At 38.0% G+C, this 15,507-nt stretch overlaps 1 protein-coding gene across 4 annotated transcripts in view; it reads left to right on the top strand.

Annotated features, from left to right (window-relative positions):
* The first annotated feature begins 246 nt into the window (after nt 1-246).
* CNKSR2 (connector enhancer of kinase suppressor of Ras 2) overlaps nt 247-15,507 on the top strand; it is a 273,991-nt gene continuing 258,730 nt past the window's right edge. For all 4 annotated transcript variants that reach the window (XM_003415953.3, XM_003415954.3, XM_023555163.2 and 1 more), the window contains exon 1: nt 247-310. In XM_003415953.3, coding sequence (XP_003416001.1) covers nt 247-310 — 64 coding nt within the window. The remainder of the gene's footprint in view (nt 311-15,507) is intronic.

The raw sequence follows: 15,507 nt of genomic DNA on the forward strand, positions 1-15,507 counted from the left end.
CCGCCCCGGCGCGGAGCTGCGAACCCGGCACGCTTCCCTCCTCGCCGCGGTTCGCACCGCGGCTCCCCGACATATACTGAGAGGCGTTACAGCCGCGCGCCCAGACACACAAAAGCCACCTTCTCCGCGCCGCCCGTCCGCCCGGCGAGGCAGCGGCCAACAAGGGACCCCACCTGAGGGCGGCTCGGCTGCTGAGTTCGTTTTCTGTCCGAGCCCCGCGCCCCTCAAGGAACCGATCCCGCCCCCATGGCTCTGATCATGGAACCGGTGAGCAAATGGTCTCCGAGTCAAGTGGTGGACTGGATGAAAGGTAATACCCGCTGCGGGGACGGGAGGAGGCCCTGGGCGCAGAGTCCCGCCGCACCGAGCCTCGCCATCGGGGCTGCCGCCGGCCGATTGCGGCCCCTGCGAGGCGGCGCGGGTGCCCCGGGGCGGCGGGGCCTCTGGGCCTCTGGTCCCCTGATCCCCTTTTGTCTCCAGCCAGTTGTTCCCCAGCTGGAGGGGCTCGGAGGGGCGGGGAGAACGCGCGAGGGCGCCCGGCGCGACCCAGTTGGAGGCAAGAAGCCGGACGGCGAAATCCCGCACGTCTTCCCCGCTCTCCCCTGCGCTCCCGGGCCGGGAGGATGTGGCGACCCTGGTCTCCCTCTTCAGAGAGGAGCCCCCGGGACTTGCTTTCCGGAGCCCCGCTTCCCCGACCCCTTTGTTCCCGGGAAACCTGACGCCCCTTCCGCGGCCGCCCCTCCCAGGTGCCTGCTCCAGCGCCAACTCTCCCCGCAACTTTTAAGCTTGAATAATGGGGTCAGGAGGCTGCCGCCCCCGACAGGACCCGGGAATCGCCCTCTCTCTCCCTGGCCTCTCTGCGAAGGCTAGGGAAAGGCGCTGCTTTGGGGAGAGGTAACATGCCTCCCCTGGGACGGCGTCCGCGCTGATGGCTGGGCTCCTCCTGCGCATTCCCCCGTCCTTGCCACCTCGACTTCGGGGCGAAGAGACTTCGGACCCCACGACTCTTTATTAGGCTCTCGACTCTGGGTGCAAGGGGATGCGCATCCCCGTACCCCTTCATTTCTTCCATCTTATTCACTTATCCCCTGGCAATTTCTAATAACCATAGTTAGAGACGCCCTCCTTGTCGCAAACGTGAGCTTTTTCTCTAGTCCTTGGGCTTTTCTGCCTCACTATCTCCCTCTGTTGTCTGAGTTAAGGGGCTTGTAGAGGAACTCCTCCCCCCCCCCCCACACGCGACCACTGCCCCCTCCCTTCTCCTTTCATTCCCAGGCCCAACTCTTTCCTAAGGTTTTTGGGAATATCCAGAGGGGATGGATAGGATGGACTAAAGGTTCCCTGGCCACACTTGGGAGATGTTAGAGCTCTGCTGGTGGTGGGTCTTGGGCACCAACTCTAGGTAGGTTAGTCAGGGAAGGAAGGCTTGGTATTTATGAAAATGCCCCTTGGGAAGATGAGGGATGCCCTTCTTAGGGCTGGCTGAGCGATCAGACTTTCTAAACCCCCAGGTACTTTAGAATGAAAAGTGATGATTGGAAGGAATTGTAAGTGAAACGGAGAAACTATTTTTTTCTGCCTTTTCCCCCAATTTTTTCAGCCTTCTTGCTTATTCTTTTGGATTTTCCATTATCTATTTTGCTTTTCTTCTATTCCCATACTTGCCCCTCCTCGTTCACTTTGTTTTTCTTTCCTAAATATGTGGAAAGTGCTTCGTAACTGCAAACCCGTTGCACAGTACAAATGTGAGTGAATTAAATTGAAGCAAATTCATTATTTATTGACTGCCCCCCTGCGTGTGGTGCATTGTGCTAAGGTGCCAGGGGGGTTATAAAGATGACTAAGACAAAGTCCTGCAGTGGCTCATCTTTTCTGTTTCCTCTTTTTCCACATTTGCTATTGAAATACTGCTTTCCTAGATTCCCACCAATTCTCCCACAGGCCCCCCCCCCCAATTCTCTGATACAGGCAAACATCTGTCTTGCTTATCAGTCATGGAAGAAAGAGCCAAGGCATATGCAGGAAGTGAGATGTTTAATTAAAACCTGTCTTAGTTGTCTAGTGCTGCTATAACAGAAATAACACAAGTGGATGGCTTTGACAAAGAGAAATTTATCCTCTCACAGTTTAGGACGCCAGAAGTCAGAATTCAGGGTGTTGACTCTAGGGGAAGGCTTTCTCTCTTTGTTGTCTCTGGAGGAAGGTTCTTGTCTCTTTGAGCTTCTCCTCCTGGGTGTATCTTCATGTGGCTTGGCATCTCTCTTCTCTACTTCTTTCGCTGGCTTGTTTAATCTCTTTTACATATCAAAAGAGAGTGATTTAAAACACACCCTACACTAATCATTAACATAACAAAGACAACCCATTCCCAAATGGGATTATGACCACTGGCGTAGACTTTAGGATTTACGACACGTATTTTGGAGGGACACAGTTCAAACAATAACAAAACCCTTTCTTTGAATTTATCTAAAAGCTTAGTTGGAGTCTGTTGCTGAAATACTCAAAGAAAAGCTGTCTTGGCCTCACGGAAGTCAGATTACCTTCAGAGACTAACTACGTCTTACCAATTTCCATGATGCTCACTGGCAGTGAGTGCTGCATACTCCATCTTCTCCTCCTCCTACCCTCCCAATTACATTCTGCACTTTCCCCTCTCTCAACAGTTTAGGTCTACTGCAGCTAGTGTAACATACGATGCACACACAGGTTTGCACACATTCTTAGTTTCCCAGTACTCAAGTTCTTTAAAAATCTCTCCCCCCTAAAATGTAGCCTCTTTGAAGTTGGGCTGACATCTTTACCTGTGATTTTAAGGGGTTATTACATTTAAGCTGGTCAACTTGTTTTTATACCTGTTGATGAAGCATTTTAGAAGTATTTGAAAAGATCAGCGAGGTAGTCAAGATATAAATTGTGTATCTTTGTACACATAATATGATCTGTGTATATCAAGTCCCAAACTGCTTACTGCTGGATTTTCCGTAATAGTCATATAAATTTGATTTGAGATGTTATCAGAAAATAAGATTTAAAAAAATAGTTGCATGAAACATAAACATCTCCTCAGCTTGTAACTTACACTGTTACCTTAATTAATTTTTCCCTACCTACTCTGTTCAATACATTAACAAAAAGGCATTTAAAAAACATGTTCCATCCCTTCCTCAGATGCAGTAATGTCTAAAAGTCAGCTGTTAATTAGGCTATAACTCTGGAACGGATAAACCTCATTTAGTATTGTATAATGTATAATCTCATTAAGGCAGTACCAAAGAATGAACAGGACTTTTGAACAACTGCAACATGGTGGGAGTTTTTCAGAACATGTTCTACCTTATTCATGTGACAGTTTTTATCTCCCCTAACATTTAAAGCATATAGCATATGCTTTCAGCTACTCACAATCATAAATTGTGATAACTCTGTTTAGTAAGGTACATGGTTTATTGCTCTGTCTAGGGTATTTTTCTCTTCACTGAACAGAAAAGGGACCAAAAAGCATATGAGAATAGCATAGTCATATATTTATGATTACAGACAATTTATACAAGTGGTATAGAGACTCAGTCATCAGAGAAGGAAATGGAGGAGGGGAACAGGCTGACAAGATTATTAAGCTTTGGTTTTTTTAACATATAGTTGAGATTATTTATGAAGGACTATTTACACATTACATTTAGTTCTGGTCTATTTTTATTAAAATGTATTTGAGGGATTTGAAATATAAAATTATTTATTAATTACTAGTAAAGATATATGAAAACACTTGCATTTTTTTTTGCTTACCCCCAACTCCAGTGTTTGTAAAATCCAATACTCGCTGAATTTTCTGATGAGAGTGTAAATTTGACGTGACACAATGTCAATGTGAATTCTAGTGAATATATGAACTGCATGTAAGTCAGATAAATAGGCAGTTGTATTCTTGATTATCCTGATAGTACTTCTGGCTATTTGGAGATATCTTACGAACCTTCAGAATTTTAAAAATTAATTTTATAAACATTTTGGAGAAAATTAAATACTCATTGTTTAGCATTTTGAAACCAATATTCTTCAGTTGGAAATTGCATTCAATCATTTTGTAGTTTGAAAAAAAATTAAAATATAAAACCTTTTGAAAGTGAATAAAAATAAACCAGTTATTAGAAAAAGTCATAGGCAGAAAAGTAGGCCAATAACTTTAATTTGTGCACAGTCTGTTAATCTAAAACACATTATTTCTCAACTCCTGTCTGCTCATGTGCAAAGCCTGAAAATACTTCATAATCTGCATTTGTTTTGAGTCCCCAATTCTTCCCTCCTTTTTTTGCCCACTGAAATATAACAAAAACCTCTGAACACTTTAGGACCTCTCCTGTTAATTCTGTTATTAATTTTCCTTGTCCATGTCATACCTAATAAGTCCAGTTTTCTTCTTATACCCTTTTTAACTTTGAGAATCATTCAGAACATCCACGTGGCATTCTTCTAATGATTGTTATTTCCTTTCTGGGCCAAATAAACTGATTATTATTTTCAGAGTCCACCAACAGGCCCCTCTTTGCTAGTGTTCTTATGTTCTCTCTGATTCGTTCCAACCAATTTTGCATCATTATGATTCTTAAAACAATCTAAATCTTTGAGACGGTCTTTTCTCGAACCATCTCATACTCAACTGCTCTACCCTTTCCTGTTAAACCATTTTCTATCAATTTTCTTCAAGAAGTATTCACTGACTCCTAATTTCTGTCCTGAGATGACTCAGCCATCTTGAGGATTTTAGGTATTAAAAAAGAGACAAAACCAGCATTTGGAATGGAACCCTACAATAGGGGAAATGCAGTGATGAAATAAGGTCTATTCAGTATGAATGTTAAACACTGTAAAGGAGAATGTATCTGATAGGGCAAAGAAGTTTTGACAGGTATTATGCTCTTTAGTAATTCTTTTCTTCCCCCCCCCCCGCCCCATAAGACCCAGTGCTGAGGTTGAAATTTATCTTAATTAGAAAAGAAAATGTCAAAACTTTCAGTTAAACACCCTTTGAGAGATTAGGTATAATTTTCTGGCAGGAATTTAAAAGTATACATTGTAAGGGAAAAAAATGTTAAAGTTGAAAATGATCGTGTTGATTGTGTCACTTTTGAAAAATTAGATTTTTTTTTTCATTTGCAAAGTGACTAGATAGTTACCAACAGTCAGCTACTTTGGATTTGACATTCTTAGGAATAGGAATTTTTATGATTTTACACAAAGAAGAAATTTACATTTTCGATATGTAGAGTTTAGTTCACAAGAAACATTATTTTATTTGGAGTGTCATTAATATTCCTTAAGATAACACTCCTAATTTAGTTCAGACTAGGAAAAAAGATTATATTTACGTGGATATATTGTGGCCTTTAGATGTTATTTACTCGATACTTCTGCATGGAAAGTGCTTCAGTGGATTGTTTTAAATACATTAGTCTCTGCTTTGGGGGGATTAACCTCTGTAAGGGACAACAGTGACAAGGACAAACCTATGCCAAGACAAAGAGAAACAGGTACCAACTAGTATATTTGGTAAATTAAAAAAAAAAGTGCAGTATGTATACAGGCATACATACAAGCACTAATGGAAAGAGAAGATGATGTATTTAGTATGTTAGGAAGGGGTCTTAGGGGAAGGTAGGGTTTTAACAACTATTTAAGCTATTTACTTAATTCAGGCGTACTCTAAGAGGGATGTATTCTAAATGTAGAGGCACAGCACGAGACTCTAGAGTTGAGATGGGGTGATTAACCAGAAAGGGGTGGTGTATAGGTTTGTGTGGTTCAAGGCGAGAGGTGGGCAGTGCAGGGAAAGTGAGGGAGGAGAGTGAGTAGGTGGCACAAAAGTACAAGAACAAATCTGCATTTCACAAAGACAATGAAACTCTCATCATGTCCTGAGTTTAAATAAATACCACATTATAAAACTTTGGCTGCCAAAAATAAGCCCACAATGAATGTGTATTGAATTGGTACAGCTGTTTCAAATCTGTTTCTCAAGAATAATTTGGAAATAATGCTAAAATGAGTTATTTTGATGATTAATTACATCATTAACATTATGTTGTTAGATATTTAGAATTTTACTCATCCAAATTCTTATATGAAGAATGGACATAGGATTTTAAATATTCTATTCTTAAAGCAATGAGAAATTATCATTTTCATTTACAGCAGAGCAACCTCAGATTAGGACTTAACTTGTTCTGAATGACTTTTAGCTTTCTATGTGACTTCCCTCCTGCAGCCCACACATAAGGCTTATTGTGAAAGATGAAGTATTAGTTTCTATAAAGAGTACTAGAAAGATAGATCATCTGTACTAATTTAAAGGGGGGGGGGTGGAGGGTGAATAATGTGTTTAAAAATGGAGTCTAAAGCTTTTTATTTTTTATGACTGTCATGGTCTAGTGTCTGACTGGAGAGCAGCAAGTGTAATCTTCAGTACAGGATCATTATGTTGAATAACGTTCAGCGAGTGAGTTCACAGTTTTCATGAATAGCATAGGCCTGTGCTCCTCACAGTGGTATATTTCTCTGGGTTGTGGAAGCCAACTGATAAAAGGAAGCCAAAGGGTTGATTTTGCTACATACGTTAAAACATTATTTTCACATTAAAACAAACATGGATATTGCATGCACAGTGTAGAAACAAAATTGGCATGATTTTAAAGATGAGACCAGGCTTAATAAGCATTTTAGGCTTGCAGCAGTCTGTTTAAAGCTGCATTCCCCAGACCTCCCAGGGTTATGGGTACACTCAGTTCAGCAATTACGGATGCATCAGTGGAAAAGTTTGAAAAGGGGCGGCTGGGTTTAGAAATGGTAAAAGTAATGCTCTCTGCTTCCTCTTTTTTTCCTGTTACTAGCAAAGGGCAAAATAGCCTTTTTCTCTCAAGGTCACGATAATTACAACACCTTAATTTTGTTTGTTTGATCTGTCCATCAACCTGTAGTCAGGATGAACTTCTTGATTCTCATCTGATCCTGTCCTCTCCACTTCCCACCCACTTCAGCTTAAAACAATTTAATGGCTTCTCACTGCTTTTAGGATCAAGATTAAGGTCCTTAACATGGCCTATAAGACGCGTGAAGATTTGGTTATTGTCTGTGAGGTAAGCCTCATTCCTAGCACCAGCTACACTGACCTTCTTTCAGTTCTTCCTGTTCAGTCACCGCTGGGCCTTTGTGCTTTGTATGTTCTCCCTTTGATCCAGGGCTCCTGGGATCTTGTTAAAATGTAGATTCTGATTCAGCGTATCTGGGGTAGAAATGCAAATTCTCAGCCAGGGGTTGAACCAGAACGAACCGGTTCACAGTCCTTCTTCACTCCTTCACCCAGTTAGCTCCTACTCATCCCTGAGCCTTCCTCAAATCACATCAACTCCTCAGTTACATACTCTCTTAGTACTATGTGTATCTCCTTTGCCACAGTTTTATTTTTGCATTAATTTGTATGGTTATTTGATTGATGTTTAACTTCTCCACTAGATTTATGCTTCATGAGGGCAGAAACCTGCCTGCTTTGCATAACAATGCATGTGAGTGTCTGGCCCAAAGTAGGCACTCCAAAAACATTTGTAGAGTGAAGGGATAAATAATTTCATCACAGATGACTAATCTGTCAGCAAATCTGCTTTCCTGAAATGACAATGCATATAGATAGAGTCCCTTACAGTGTTCCAGGGGATACTTCAGTGCCAATTTGTATATGGAGTGAAAGGAGTTTTTTCATAGTTGTGTTGCTCTAGCTACTTCAAAGACCCATCATAGTTTAGACTCATTTTGTTAAGAAATATTAATAATTTCAATGAATCCCTAACGTTTCTGTGTTTATGCTATAAATATTACAAATATTTTTCTATAAATAGTATTCGCTAGTGTCTCAAACAGGCTGACACAATAGGCAGATACTTAACACTTAAAAATTAAAACATATCCCTTCTTCTAAGAATTTATATTCCTTTGTTCAGATTCTCAGGTGCCTCATGAGGATTTTTTCTGAATTACATGCTACTAGATAATCACCCAGAGCCCTGGTGACGCAATGGTTAAGAGCTTGCCTGCTAACCAAAAGGTCAGCAGTTCAAATCCACCAGCTGCTCCTTGGAAACCCTATGGGGCAGTTCTGTTCTGTCCTAGGGGGTCGCTGTGAGTCGGAACTGACTTGATGGCACCCAACAGCAACACAACAGATAATCACCAGTAGGCAAGTTATACTGGTTTTTTCTAATAATGCATGCCTCCCCAAAATTTAGTGTTGTTAAAACATAACTCCGAATTAGTGAAATTTTAAAGACTTTAACATAGATATGCCAGTCCATTAACTCTTAGTAAAACAACACCTTCAGGCTTAGATGTTCTAGCTAGTACTGCAAAACAGTGGATTGCAGCTGTGCCCTGATTTGAACTATAAGCAACTATTCAACATTAGGAAACCCTGATGGCTTAGTGGTTAAGTGCTACTGGCTGTTAACCAAGAGACTGGCAGTTCGAATCCGCTAGGCGCTCCTGGAAACTCTACAGGGCAGTTCTACTCTGTCCTATAGGGTCGCTATGAGTCAGAATCGATTCGATGGCAGTGGGTTTGGTTTGGTTTTGTTCAACGTAATAGAATTTTTTAAACATTAAGGATATATTTGACTATAGTGTAAGTTAAAATCATTAATTCTAAAGAGGTTTTTGTTATGTTATTCTTCCTCTTGCAATTTCAGGGAGGAAGGGGCGTGTGGGTATTCACATGAATTCACCGAATTATGAATTTTACTAATGCACAGTAACTGCTCTCTTAGTTTTCTGTGTTTTTATCTACTAAGTATTTTGTCACAATGTAAAATTGGTTTAAAGCCAAGATTAAATAAAACAAAAACCCGGCAGTGGCCTTAATGTGTGATAGTTTGACATGATAAAAACATTGTTACGTAACTTATCTGAAGTATAGAACACGTCTGTTTTATATCTACGTGACATTAATGTTTTTGGAAATTAGCCCCATTAGGTAGGTCTGATCATCTTCAGATAAGATAGGAGATAGGAAGAGACCACACCGTTAGTTGCCTTTTAAAGTGTTGCCCAATACCCTCTTTTTTTGTTTGTTTGTTTAAACTTTTACTTTTGTTTCAGATACATCTGCTGTTTTTAAAATGGGATTGCAACATGTTTTCTCAAGTAATATCTACGTCAAATCAATGCAAGTCTGGTTTATATCCTGGATTTTGTTTTTTTCAACTTGTTTACCAAAGACGCTGAAAAAGTCCATTTTCCAGCAACTTGTTATTTTGACTTACAATTTTAACTTATTAGTAAAAGCCTTTAAAATACAGACCTTAAGTAATTATGCTGATTGACTAATTTTCACAACATTAGCTTAATTTTTGTTGTAAATTTGGTGAGTTTTATATATGTCTGTGGAAGTTTATTTCATGTATTTTCTCATTTTTCTTTCAGCCATCCACACTGTTTTCAAAATGTTTGATAGTTCTAGGGACTTACGATTTTTTTTTTCCTGCCTGAGCAGAAATTTCATATTTTAAGTTTTGTGTAATTTATTTATATTTTGGTTTTCAAAGCAGACCACTAGGCTAATAAATATATGTAAAACAGAAAATGTTTTAGCTAATGGTGCTCAAAACAGACATGTAGTCCAGTTGCCAGTTTTCCTCTTGTCCTACTGGAGCCTACGTGGAGACAAAGTTAGATGTGGTGTAGAACCAAACACAGCATGCTTCTTCCACATTTCCCTCTGAAATGGTGCCAGGCTGAGTTTTCTGGCAGTTACTGTTGGCACCATTGTTTCATTAAATCAGTGGCAAAAGGTTTCCTTATCTAGACCAGAGGGTTTCAGATTGATGTTGAATTGCTACACTTAGAGAGAAGTTGGTTCCATGGGAGTATTTGGGATTAGATAATTTTTCTTTCTAGTCTTTTTTTCTAGTCTGCAGGTATTGTGTAGACATAATGCTTTGAGAGTATTTATGGTGAAGGCACATTAATGCAGACCCCATTTATTTGAGATTTGTGAGAATTTCACTAGGTTCCTATTGCAGTTTATTCTTAATATGTGAAGGAAGAGTTTGCTGAGCAATCTAATAATGCAAAGAGGATTGGAAAGCAATTGTTTGACCTGGGACGATAAAGTGTTTTCAAGTACTAAGCCAGGAGCCATTTTCATGCTGGAAAAAAAAGTGCTAGTTATAAGTGAATTGTGTTTTTAGTTGGAGTTTCTATATGCTTAAAGTCTTGGTTTTTGTTTTTTCCCAAACTTTGTATTATATAGCTTGGTTCCTCCCTTCATTTGCCCAAATGAGAAAGGTCTCAAGTACTTCACATTCGTTATTATTTGTAATCCTTAAAAGTGAGCTAAAGGGCAGTTATTAACACCCTTTTTTACAGGTAAGGTCCAGAGAAGTTAACTAACTTAACAGACATTGTTTTGTTCTCAAAGGATTGTTAATAGAAGTATCCCTGTACATGGTGCATAATAATAAATATCCATAAGCAGCTTCATATTTGACCAGAAATAATGGCTTCTGTTATATTATTTTGTTCAGATTTACTCAGCAGTGGTAAGCATTGTCATCTGCATTTCTTTAGTGTTTCATTGAATAGCAGACTTTTTTCAGTGTGTTTCTGTATCTTTGAAAATGCTTACCTAGCTACCAAATGTTCAGTGGCCTCCCAAAATTGTTTTGTTTGGAAACTCTTTTATTATAGACCATATTGCTTCGTGATCGAATATTGAATCACAAAAGGAACTTAATTAAGTACTGGAGAAAATTTAATCTTAATCAGTCAAAAAACTATTGCAAAATGAATACAAAATATGGAGTGGTCAGGTTGAGCTAGAAATGTTTCATCAGTTGAGTACTTGTAAAATGGCAATGAAAGGTACATTCCATCTACATTATATTTTAAAATTATATCCATGTTTTGGTGTATGTCTAAAATATATATTCTAGTACGTATTTAGGAACTTAAAGTAGGATTTGTTCAGACTGAAAAAACAAATGTGGTATCTTCAGCTTCTCCTTGTTTTCCTTTGGTAAAATTGAGGTTTGTTTGCTTTTAGACTGGATTTTTTTTTTTTCAGAAAGTGAAAATTTTTACATTATTCTTTACTTGCGGAGCAAATGGCTTGAAACCTCTCTCACTTTTTATGAAAGCCACCACAATACCCAGGACAGTAGACACTTAAAACAACAACAACAACAACTGTGAACTGTGGCAATTACCATTTTGAAATTGCCCCAGCTTTGTCCATTTGATTATGTACAGCACTGTTTCTCTCCTAAAGTGCTAATTCTTTTAGAATTCATATGAATTAAGTTTTATTTTGTTTTGGCCATGTTTTTGAGAATTTCATCACTTTCATTAAAATAATTGTTGATATTCTGTGTTAATAAGCAGTCTGGTAAGAGATAGACTTTGAAATACGGTAACACAGTGAATCTCCAGCTATATTAATTTTAGAGTTGTGCCTAATTTAATGTTTAAAATAATGGTTTCTTATGTCAAGAATTTCTTTTTTAAATGAGACTGGCTTGCCAGCTTATTCTTATATTTGTACTGGAAATCAGCACACTGTCACAGAAAATAATTATATCAGAATAATAGGTAATGATCTACTGATTTTTTCCCCTATTTTTTATTGAGACACCAATAATGAGGCCGTAAAAAATTAAGGCAGATATGTATCTCTAAAAAAGAAGGACTTAAAATATATATATGTATATATTACACAATATAGATTACACACATACACAGAAAACTGCAACACTGTTATCACACCAAAAATCATTCCTAGTATCCTCAAATATTTAATTGGTGTTCAAATTTCTAGTTTCATAAATGACATAGACATTTTTACAGTCTTTCTTAAATCAGGCTCCAAATAAGGCCCACACTTTGTAGTTTTATTCTTTTGGACCCAACACCCCCTTTATATAACAGACATTATATAATGTCTCCTGAAATAAAATTTGTAGATAATATAATCTACCTACTCACAAAATTTTTTAAAATTTAGTGTAATGCGCTTATTGTAATAACAAGGAAAAATAAAGTAATTTATAACAAAATAAGATGGGTTCTATATATAGATGCTCAGTGTGGCTATACTGGAAGAAAAAAAATTATGTTTTGGCCTACTTATAATGGACATATCTGGATGTAAGACACGTAGTAAGATCAGAAGTCATCCCATACAATAAGTACAAGAAAATGGAAGAGCAGCTGAAATGATAAAACACTGGAATAAAAACGAATATTGGGAGAAGTTATAACAGGCCAGATTCATTTGATGTGGCGTCTTAATAAATCCTGTTGAATGTTTAAAAGTCACGTGGGAAAGAACCACAGCTCCTTAGAGAAATGTCAGATTCTAGGGCTGGGGCAAGGAAAATACAAGATGAGCCTGGAGCATCTTGTAGTGCCAGAACATAAAAGAAGTGCTCAAAAAGCACAATGTTGAAGGGACACAGGAGCCAACCTGAAAGAGCTCCCAGTGGCTACAGCTAGAACATCTGAGCAACAAAATAAATAAAGTAGTATTGGATCGTAACCCAGAGTATAACATAATATCCATGAGTCCATAGTAATGTAAAATGATTACACATTACCTGGGCCAGGTGAATCGAGTTTAACATCATCAGGGATAAAGTCATATTGATAGTGTGTACCCTTGATAGGATGTGATGTGAAGAATACTTCACTGCTGTGGTGTTCCTTCCCAAAACCCATAACCCCGGTCTAACCATGTGAAAAATATTAGACACACCCAAATTTAAGGACATTTAAAAAAATGCCTGACCAACCAAACCAAACCAAACCAAACCAAACCCATTGCTGTTGAGTCGATTCCAGTTCACAGAGACCAGTACTCCTCAAAACTGTGAAAATCTTCAAAAACAAGGAAAATGTGAGAAATTGCCGCAGACCAGCGGAGGTCAGGATGAATAATTGTATTGTGGTATCCTAGATGGAATCTTGGAAACAGAAAAAGGACATTAGGAAAAAATGAGTGAAATCCAAATCCAGTGAGGAGTTTAGTTAATAGTAATACACCAGTGTCGGTTCCTTAGTTGCGACAAATGTACCACAGAAATGTAAGTTGTTAATCATAGGGGAAGATGCAACTTTGCTATAGATCTAAAACTATTCTCAAATAAAAAGTTTATTTAAATAAAAAATTATAGTTTAATTTACTTTCAAGTTTGTAATTCTAAAAGATAAACAGTACCTCATATGTGAAATCACTTTGGTTTGCCTCTCTGGAGCTATTAATAATAAACTTTCAAATGCAAACAAACAAGAAAGTCATGTGGAACATAGGCAGTTCTTCAGTGTGTGGGACTGTTCCATACATTGATACGGTAATCACTGAGTAACCCGATCGTTAGGAGCTCCAAAAACTCCTCAAAATGCTCCCAAGAGGAACTACTGACCCTCTGACCTCCTATCTCCTATAAAAACTTCATGCTTTTCCACACCTGAAAAAATAGTTTTCTTGAATGAATGTTATACCTGGTTTCCATCCTACTGAAATTAATCTTCTACCTGATTACTACTTAACCTTTTGCTAATCAGAAAATATGTTTAAGAAAAGGAAACTTAATGTACATGGATAGAACAGAGATCCCCTTATTTTACCTCGGTGTGAACAAATTTGCAGTTAAACCCTTCGGCAGAACAGTGTGTTATTCTAAACCTTTTAATTGTAGTTTATGTTTTCTGCAGACACTTTGTGTTTACTTTGTTAAACAAGGCATGAAAAATCTTGAGCAAATAAATGTTGCTTATAGTACTTGATTTTCAGTGGAATGTATAAATATGCATGCATATTTACTTATGGCAGATATTTGCCTAGGTAGATAGGCTGAAATTGAATGTAACTAAAAGACCTTTTCAGATAGCTCTTCTGCAATGCAGTCAACTTTTTTGTTTTTATCATTAAGTATAACACCCATTTTCATTGTATCACAGGCCATGTAGTGTGTTTTGTAGCTGAGTTTGAGTGTGAGGGTAGTTCTAACATAAAATTTCCTTTGGTCACATTTCTAAGAAATTACATTAGATTCCACAACAGAACTACACTGAAATAAAAAAAAATACTTGCGCTTAATTCCTGTGACTTTTTGGCTAAGATCTTCCTTGTTTTCTAGTTCACTGATGTGAAAATTCTTAAAAGAATAGGGTCTGGTAATAAGTAGATAAGCTGTGACTGAGAGTTTAATGCATTAATCTGATACTTTTTTTTTCTTGCCTAATACATTTATTTTTTTTTCTTTTTTTTCAATACATCGAGATGTAGTAATTGTCACAATTTCAACCTTCTTCTTGATTCTTTGTTATTAATCCACCTCTGTAAACGTGTGAATTCTGCTGATGTTGTTGCTAAATGTCTTTTTCTGCCTTTCTGCCCTGCGAGTACCAGCCTAGATATGCATTAATGTGCCCTCTGTGAAATGCTTTTGCTTTTTGTACAAAGTATTTGTGTTATGCTCACAGGAATGAAGGAGAGTTTTGTCTGCTTTGTTTCATTTTAGTAAGGTATGAATGTTTGCGGTTACAGAAACCTTCAAAAAACAACCTGTGTAAATTCTGTATTAAGTGTCAAGGATTTGAAGTTATCTTTGAATATGTGACTGGGAAGGATGGTTTGACTTTGCAAGATTTTCCAGTGTCTCAAAACTTTTTTTTTTTTTAAACTTTAGAATCTATCCCCGGGTAGGTGGGCAACATTTAGATTGAAGTTGTTTTCAAAACGTTCCAATAATACTTTTCATAACAAATTACACATATTTATGATGACAAGTTATTGAGTTAATACAGTCTTACAATAACTAAAAACAATAATTTACATGACTTATGAAATACAGATGGTGAGAGGTAGACTTGGAAGCGTTTTCAGAGTGCAGATGGACTTGAGTTCTTCAGTGAAGCTAATTAAGAGTAATCATTGTGTAGTAACCACTGCCTGTAGGCTGTCATGAATTTAGTATTCTACTTTCCCAAATGAAAATGCCAGATGATGCCTTTCGAGGCTGCTGAAAACATCTTTATCACCCGTGGCCATGCCAAAAGACTCACTCTTCCCGTACCCCTCTCTTCTTCCATCTCTGCATTTCATACAGATGAATAAAACAAACAAACAAAAAATTAAAGACACAGATATCTAGTAGGAAGCACTGTATGTAGAAGACAATACATATCTGTAGTATTGAGTTGGGATTGGAAGTATCTCCAGTTATGGTCCAACCCAAGTCCTGTCCTGTATTTGCCATGTGTGTTTAACGTATCTCTTTACTCCTAAAGCCCTTGGTTTCTTTATCTAAAAATGAGGATAATGAAAATGTACTCTATAGGGAATACTGAGGAATAATATTTTATATAGTCCAGGCAGAAATAAAGTAACGTTTTGATACTGGCAAAAAATAAATACTGTAACGGGACTTAAAAAACAACCTTTATGGAAAATAGATTTTTAAATAT

Source organism: Loxodonta africana, chromosome X (genome assembly GCF_030014295.1).
Source record: "Loxodonta africana isolate mLoxAfr1 chromosome X, mLoxAfr1.hap2, whole genome shotgun sequence".
Taxonomy (NCBI): domain Eukaryota; kingdom Metazoa; phylum Chordata; class Mammalia; order Proboscidea; family Elephantidae; genus Loxodonta; species Loxodonta africana.